This window comes from Lupinus angustifolius, chromosome LG20 (genome assembly GCF_001865875.1).
Source record: "Lupinus angustifolius cultivar Tanjil chromosome LG20, LupAngTanjil_v1.0, whole genome shotgun sequence".
NCBI classification, from domain to species: Eukaryota; Viridiplantae; Streptophyta; class Magnoliopsida; order Fabales; family Fabaceae; genus Lupinus; species Lupinus angustifolius.
In genome coordinates, this window is record NC_032028.1 from 6,898,913 (window position 1) to 6,907,758 (window position 8,846).

The 8,846-nt window shown below is 34.9% G+C and overlaps 1 protein-coding gene across 1 annotated transcript; it reads left to right on the forward strand.

Moving 5' to 3' along the window:
* Positions 240–2,601, forward strand: LOC109336483 (vacuolar amino acid transporter 1-like). Its single transcript, XM_019573104.1, has 3 exons — positions 240–464; positions 858–1,468; positions 2,001–2,601. Exons 1-3 carry the CDS (start codon positions 305–307, stop codon positions 2,514–2,516), a joined length of 1,287 nt encoding a protein of 428 aa, XP_019428649.1. The 5' UTR covers positions 240–304; the 3' UTR covers positions 2,517–2,601.

Below are 8,846 nucleotides of genomic sequence, written 5' to 3' on the forward strand. Positions count from 1 at the left end.
ATTTAATAAATTTAAAACCAAACAGTTTCTTATTAAAAGTGAGCCCAGTCGACTTGACTATTTCCCTTACTATCTTTAAAGTTTATATTTGACTGGGACCCTATTTTTTATCCCAATAAAGTATAGAATGATATACTTTTTTGGAACACAGTAAATATGAAATGATACATGTGCCCTTCACCTCATTAGTAATTTATCTATACCCACTTGTTATTTAAATATTCTATGTTCCATGTAAACTGGGATACAGAATACAATACAAACTTCCCATTCTCAATTCATTTGACTTCTCTCTGTTCCAGTGATGGCCATTGATAGTTCATCCATGAATGTGCCATTGCTACATGAGCAAGCACACCATATAGATGAGGAGAAAGAGCTTTTTGGTGAAGATTCATCATCTACTACCACAAACACTGTCACCTTCTTTCGCACCTGTCTTAATGGAATCAACGCATTATCAGGTTTTACTACATCATTTCATTCTACTGTTTATGTATACCTTTTTACTTCACCCAGATCTTTCATGGAATCACGTCTAAGATTTTAAACGTTATATTAGTGTTCAAAAAATGCAATAGCTATCAAGTTTGCCCTCCAAAGTATGTAAAAGATTGAAATAATTATCATATAAAATCCTTGAAAGATTCAGATACTATAAGTCCTTAGAAGGACCAATGTAATAGTAATTTTAAACTTTTAGGACTTATTCGGCGGTCATTTTCTTTGGACGATTAAGGAAATGATATTGCATCTTTGGAGGTCTAATTTGACGATTTTCTCTTTTATACATTCAGATTTTGGGTGTGTAATCATTGGATAGTCCTATTTATCGGTGTAACTTTAATTTTTTGCAGGAGTTGGAATTCTCTCGGTTCCATATGCACTCGCATCAGGAGGATGGCTAAGCTTAATTCTTCTCTTTGTTATTTCCATGGTAACCTTTTACTCCGGGATATTGATTAAAAGATGTATGGATATGAATTGCAAAATTAGAACCTTTCCAAATATAGGAGAGGCAGCATTTGGAAAGATAGGAAGACTATTAGTACAAGCAACCATGTACACTGAGCTCTACATAGTTGCAGCAGAGTTCTTGATTCTAGAGGGTGATAACTTGCATAATTTATTCCCGAATACTGAGATTAAAATAGCTGGCTTAGAAGTTGGTGGAAAACAGCTTTTTGTGATATTGGCTTGTCTTGTGATTATGCCTACTGTGTGGTTGGATGATTTGAGCCTCCTTTCTTATATCTCTGCAAGTGGGGTACTAGCTTCTGTTATCTTCATCTTCTCGGTATTCTTCACTGCAACACTTGAGGAATCAATTGGATATCATGGAAATTGGACTCTTCTCAATTGGAATGGGGTTCCTACAGCTGCTAGCTTGTATGCATTTTGTTACTGTGCACACCCAGTGTTTCCCAGCCTCTATAATTCCATGAGAAACAAACACCAGTTTTCCTATGTAAGTAGTGCTTAATTTGTCTTTTAAGGGTATGTTTTGATGGAATTAATCTAGTATATGGTGATCTAAACACACTAAATGATCAAAAGGTTGATACATCCTCACCTTCTCAACTTAGAAAAAGAACACTTTTAGAAGGCATGGAAGAAACCTTTCACTTGTTGATTACTTATATAAAAATAAGAATGATGTTACTCACAAACTTAAATATACTGCCCCAAATGATGTTATCACTTTATTTTTTGTACACCTGTATTCTATTTCTGTCACACACAACTAAATGTGAGATGTGTAGACCAAAAAGACATGCTACTGACAATTTGTTAAACCAAGTGGAAGGATTGGAAATTGAGTTTTATGTTTCCAGAACTCTCCTTTACCATTGTTTTGATGAAAACTTAGAAAGTTAAACGAAATTTGGAGGATTTTTTAGGATTCTAAATATCTAAGTAGAAGGAAAATCAGACCTTTTTACCCCCATTTCAATTTTTTTCCTTCCTTTATCTCATCATTTTTATGTATTACATTGCAGGTTCTTCTTGTTTGCTTTGTAGTGAGCACTGCAGGGTATGCATTCATTGCTATAATAGGTTACCTAATGTATGGCGCAGAGGTTGAATCACAGATAACTTTAAACCTGCCCAAAAACAAAATAATGTCACAGGTAGCAATATATACTACCCTGGTGAATCCCATAGCCAAGTATGCTTTGATGGTGACACCAATTACCAATGCTTTAAAAGGCTTGCTTCCGAAAGAACAAAAGAATAGGCTCACTAGTGTCTTAATAAGCACTACTTTGGTAATCAGCACTGTAATTGTTGCACTAACAGTTCCATTCTTTGCATATCTCACATCACTGGTTGGAGCTTTCCTAAGTATTACAGCTTCAATTATACTTCCATGCTCCTGCTACTTGAAGATTTCTGGCACTTATAACAAATTTGGGATTGAAACAGTGGCCATAGCTACAATAATATTACTAGGTTTGGTTATAGGAATTTTTGGTACTTGGATATCACTTGTACAAATAATAGAGCATTTGTAATAGACTAACAGAGCCTTTTTTGATAAGGTTGCAGTCTTGCAACACTCTTGTGCACTCTGAAGTTGTTGAACTTAGAGAGTTAGAGTATATACTATGTGTTTGGTCATAAATGGTTTATTTTCATTTTTGTCTTTCCATGACCTATTGAATTAGTGAGAAGAAAAGTGAGGCCTCTAAAATCAACTTATTTCTAAAATGAGTCTACTATAACCTCACCATGAGAAAATGACAAACTTAGCATGGTCTCTCTGCAATTAATGCATGAGTTACATGGTTAAAGAGATAAAATGTATGCAACTCTTATTCTTCAATCATATCACATAATGTCTTATAACAAACAATCATTTTCATCTCAATCTCTCGAACAACCTAAAGGTGAAGGTATATGATTTATGTCAGGGAGGGTCTTCCATTCTCCGAATTGACCACATAGCACAATCCCTCTAACTCCATGGGAGTGGTTCACTAAGCTCTCCCAAGCTGTTGTTATTCATATACAAGAAATATCTCTCCCTATTGTTCACCCAAGACAATTCTCATCCATATACCAAAGTGCATGCTTAAGATGCATAATAGGGTTAGCTTGAGTTTGATGTCACCGTAATGATGGTGCTTAGTGACCATGAGTTCTGAGTTCAAATCATAGAAACAGTCTTTCTATTTCTGCGTATATCTACCATCGCAAACTCCACTAAGGTGAGAGTCTCGGTGCAATAATATGCTCTTTTTAGATTGAAGGGCATGCTTGAATCCACACCACAATCACACACTATGACATTAGGACACCACAAGGCAATTCTTAGTCAACAGTTTATAGGTGATAAATGACTCTACCAATATATCATTTACTCATTCATTGCATTCCAATTTAAGGTAATGTATGTCTTCTATTTAAATTTACAAAAAAAGCATGTCTTCTATTTAAATTTAAAAAAAAACATATAAGGTCAACGTTGAGTCATATATGTGATTTTTAAAATAAAAAATACATCTGTGTTGCAATTGTTTTTTCAAAGATAATCTTAAAGTATGTGTATTTTTTGAAAAATGTAGATTACATCTATCTCTATCTCATAAATACTAAACAAAAACACAATTATCTAACCAATATCATAAAAACCAATTAATAATAGAAGAAAGAATGTATATCAATATGAAAGTATGGGATATGAATCTCATATTTCAACACAATTGAGTGAGTTACAAAGAGATCAATTAAGGCGCATATATGGCACATGCTCATGTGATTGACTTCCTTCCATGGAGATCATTGTCCAATTAACATCACAAAAATTCATCCAATACTAATTTGCTAGCTTTCTTTAGGAATTAGGGGTCCATGATTAGTTGGGTGGTTACAATCATGATTTGTAGAGTGATCTACCCTTCTAGGTAATTGGGAGGGAGGGAGATCGCATATTCTAAATGATATTTCATTTCTTTGTCTCAGACCAATTAAATATTGTCATATAAATAAAATAAAATAAAATAAAATCTTAATAACAAAAAGTAATAAAATGTAACAAAAAAAGTAATATGAGAGATCCATTTACACTCTAGTTACACTCAATCTCAGCCAATCATTTTCTTAAATACAAAGAACCAAATGAGTGAGTGAAATAAATGATAAGAGAGAAAGAGAAATCTTAAATAACTTTTAAGTTTCACACATTTGATTCATTAGATTTAAGAAAATAAATAATTGAGATTGAATATAATTAGTGTAACTTAACTTGAGTGTAAACAAATATCTCCTCCATATATTTATATATATATATATATATATATATATTAAATTACACTCAATCTTATTCATTCAATTTTTAAAAAAAATCAAATGGACCATAACATTTTAACATATATATCACCTAAGATTTCCATCTACCTCTGCATCACCCTTTCAATTACTAACTCTCATCATTTTCTCTCTTATCTTTCTAATTATTATGTTTTTAGGAATGTAGGTTCCCCATAATGCAAATGGTACTGATTCGAACTTGAACCGTTAAGATATTTACGATTTTGATGAGTGCATGAAGTGTGCGTGTATGAACTGGTGTATGAAGTGAGCGTGTATGAACTCGTACATCTCGTACATGGAATGTGCAAGTATCGTGCATGGAGTGGATGAGTATCATGTATAGAGTGCGCGAGTATCGTACATGGAATGTGCGAGTATTCCGGAAGCAGTGGACAAAATTCGTAAGTGTTATAGTCTATTGAATTTAAAAAATGAATGAATGAAATTGAGTGTAATTTAATCTTAGTGTAAATTAATGTAACGCTCCAAAAATTTCTCCAACAACATTGCCCAAAATGGGTAAAAATAAAATAAAAAATTATAATGTAAAATTCCTCCATTTACATTTGATTCATTTTCGGGACATCACATTAAGTAAACTAATTTACGGAAAAGACAACAACCATTACCTAATGATAATCAAAAGCCACTTAATATACCGTGGGATAATTCTTTATTACAAATGACGGAAAATGTATATACATAAACCAAAGCAGAAATACAATCTTTGTCTAAACTGAAAAAATACTCAAAGATGATTGACTTATTCAACACACTAAAGTACCCTACACATGTACCCTCTTAAAAGCAACTAGAAATGGAAATGATTGCTAGTGACTAACTCCAATGTTAGTGGGTGTACTAGGACACTCGTTGAGGTCTTCCTCCATCCTAGAATCAGAGGAGAGTTCTACCACTTCAATGAAGTCTTCTATACAGACTAACTCCACACAAGCCTTTTCTTTGACTTCTAGCTCATTCTCTTCAGGTTTATTAGACAAACCCTACGACATACTTCTCGCTCTCACATCTGTCAGAAAATCGGGCATCGTCCGTCGAGTAGCTCTCCTCTCTAGTGGGGAATTGAGCATGTCGCCACAACTCCATCTCTGGGTAGATGGTTCTGCAGTAGTGGGTTCGTGATGAATCACAGATTGAATGGATGGTACACTAGGTGCTAATCTCCGAGCAGGTAAGGCGAAAGAAGCCTCCAAGTTCACATGTTGTGAAGGGAAGCGCATCGTAGAGCCATCATAAACCATCTCCAACTCTAAGGCATAAGAGCCTATGTAGGTGTATCAGTGTCCGTCACTGCTTCATGTCCCCTCCTGGGACATCAAGAATCGGTAGAATCCTCGTGGTACGGTCCATCTGAACGAGAACGTGAACCGAAGACAAGCAAAAAGAAAAGAAAACAAGAGAGTAAGACATCTAATGAATATTATTCATTGATGACATGGATTCACACGGAATATCACATCCAAACAGACACGCATAATATACCAAATATATAGTTGATACATAAATGCACAATGATGAATGATGTTATAACTCTGATCATGAGGATCAATGTCCATGATCTTAATATATGAATGTTATGCTTATTTCATCCATCCTTACACCAATATCCTCCCAATATACTATACAGAAATAACAAAGAGTACACATCCCATAACAAGCCGATTTGAACGCATCAAAAATAAATTATTCCTCGCAAGGATATATGATTGATCGGTTTCAAATAATTGTCCATTTCATGATGGTATCGTATCAAATATTTTCTAGGCATCCCTCTCATTGATCTTGATTGTGAAGAGGGATTGTCAGAGGTCATCTAGTTTGCGCTGTGAGACTTGTCCGATCCAATAGAATACATCATCCAGGAATATAAGGGACTCGTCTCACATAGACTCTCCCTCAAGACTTTGTTGATGAATTACCGCCATCGCCGTCCCTCTGAACATCGTGGGGCTCGTTCGTCTCCCGTAAATTTTCTCTCCACTACTTCGTTATTCATAATGAGTATGCATACTAACTGAGGTTAGCCGATTAAATCTTTTAATTATTCTTTTATATCGATCGGCCCATCCTAAGACATCTCCAAAAGGAATGCTTCTTATGGGACTCAATCTTATGTTATCATGTAATATAGGAATAACATCCCTACCACTACGAACCATCGTTGAATTACCCTAGACGGCCACATCTCTAAGTCTCTTACGGTCAGACAACCTCGCTGCGTGGTGTCATGTAATCCGTTTTTAGGCATCGCCTTGCTCACGACATCCACATTGGAATCCTTGCCCGAATAAGGCACAAGAACAGAAGTAATAGTATAAGTTTGTTGGTTTTGGCATTAGGCTCTTCGTTCGAGCCACGATCTCTCCCAAGTGTAAATAGAGTTTACACCCCAGTTAGGGCTACTGCCTAAGCAATAAATCAATCAAAAACAGTCACAATTTATGTATGTCTCTTGCCCAAGCGAGAGATTGTCGCTCAAGCGACCAATTCATCAAAACAGACTCAATTTCCTACATGGTTCTCGCTCAAGTGAGGGGATTGTCGCTTAGGCTAAATATCCACTAAAATTGGTCAAAATTACCCTATGGGTCTCACCCGGGCGAGGTACTATCCCTCGGGCGCCCAGAACAGGCCAAACGTCAGCCTGGCCGTCGCCTAGGCGAGAACCACTCGCCCAAGCAAGTTTGGCTCGCCCAAGCGACCTTTGGGGCCTAACTCATTGTTTTTCCCTCGCCCAGGTGAGGGTAGTTTACTTGCGAGGACTATTTCGTCACCCTTTTGGGCTACCAGATCGAAAATCTCCAATGTTTTCGATCCCTACGAGTTTTAGTTTCTCGAGTGGTGTTCCTTCATGGATAACAACCACAAGACTTGATAATTTATACTATCCAAGGGGCATACATCCTAAGGAAACATCCATACTTAATCCAGACACGAAATCATTTGGTTAAGTACGGGTTTCTAACAAAAACAGAAATAACTCCCAAATTTTGAGGTAGTTAGGAGATTCGGGTGTCATATTCGGACATTACTACTTCACGATGTATTCTCTCTCACCTTGATTTGTAGCATGATTGATCTCCGTTATGTGAATAGATTGGTTGTCTGACTTCGAACGCCTCGAAACTAAACACAAAACACAAATTAGTGATTCACGAGTTAAATTGTTCACTTATTAACTCTATAACATAGACATCGTTCTAATCTATTTCAAGAGCATCTAAGACTCTCATTCACCGAGTCCAAGACTTATATTCCTGAACCATCATTTATCCTCGAAAGTCTCATTCCCGATTCCTATTGGTTCATGATCATTTCAACATATAATAGAATATAATAAGTTCTAAAAACACAAATAATTTAGTTTACAAACATACTAGAGATGGTTGATTATTTCTACAAGTGCACATATATTTTAGCAAGTGCAACATATAATAGAATATAATAAGTTCTAAACACAAATAGTTTAAATTACAAACATACTAGAGATGGTTGATTATTTCTACAAGTGAAAATATATTTTAGCAAGTGCAACATATAATAGAATATAATAAGTTCTAAAAATACAAATAGTTTAAATTACAAACACACTAGAGATGGTTGATTATTTCTACAAGTGAAAATATATTTTAGCAAGTGCAACATATAATAGAATATAATAAGTTCTAAACACAAATAGTTTAAATTACATACATACTATAGATGGTTGATTATTTCTACAAGTGAAAAAATATTTTAGCAAGTGCAACATATAATAGAATATAATAAGTGTGAAGAAGATCTTGCTCCTGACCTTGGCACGNATGAAGACACCAACATCACCAAAAAGAAGAAAAGGAAGATGACTTATGAAGACAAATGAAGATAAAGCTTTAAGACATTAGATTAAGTCTTTGTAAGTACTTCTATCCTAAACTCTTAAGTATATACAAGTATAAATTGCTCAAACTATTTTTTAGAAAATGTGAGACACTTTTAAAATACTTAAAACATTTTTCAAAAATAGTGTGTAACAGGTTACTTCATTGAGGATGTTACATGTGTGAGAAAAGAGTTATCCAACTGAAAAACTGATTTTTGACAGCTGAGTAACCGATTACTCAACGTGAGTAACCGATTACTCAAAATAATTTTTAAGCATCTGTTGGATAGAAAGTTTGAGTAACCGATTACTCAAAGTGAGTAACCGATTACTCAATGTAAAATTCAAATTTCAAGTGGACAGAAAGTTTGAGTAACCCATTACTGAGAGTTGTTGGAAGTGTTTTTCAGATTTCAAAGTGAAAGGTTTTCACTCCAAACGAAATCTCTTCACTCCAAACAACTCATACACTTTCAGAAACCTTCAAAGGGTGTTTGTAAACTCTATATAAAGGCTCTAAACTCTCACACAAAAAATAAGAGAATACACACAACTTTCATACAATTTTCTCTCAACTCTCAAAAGCTCTCACACTTTTTCCAGAATTTATCTATGAACTTATTGCAACTTGTTCTTAAACTTTCAA

Excerpts from the sequence above, each read along its gene's own strand:
- LOC109336483 (XM_019573104.1), top strand. The coding sequence starts at position 305 with ATGGCCATTGATAGTTCATCCATGAATGTGCCATTGCTACATGAGCAA. Across the intron at positions 465-857 it reads TGGAATCAACGCATTATCAG|GAGTTGGAATTCTCTCGGTT; the intron begins GTTTTACTACAT and ends AATTTTTTGCAG. Across the intron at positions 1,469-2,000 it reads ACAAACACCAGTTTTCCTAT|GTTCTTCTTGTTTGCTTTGT; the intron begins GTAAGTAGTGCT and ends ATTACATTGCAG.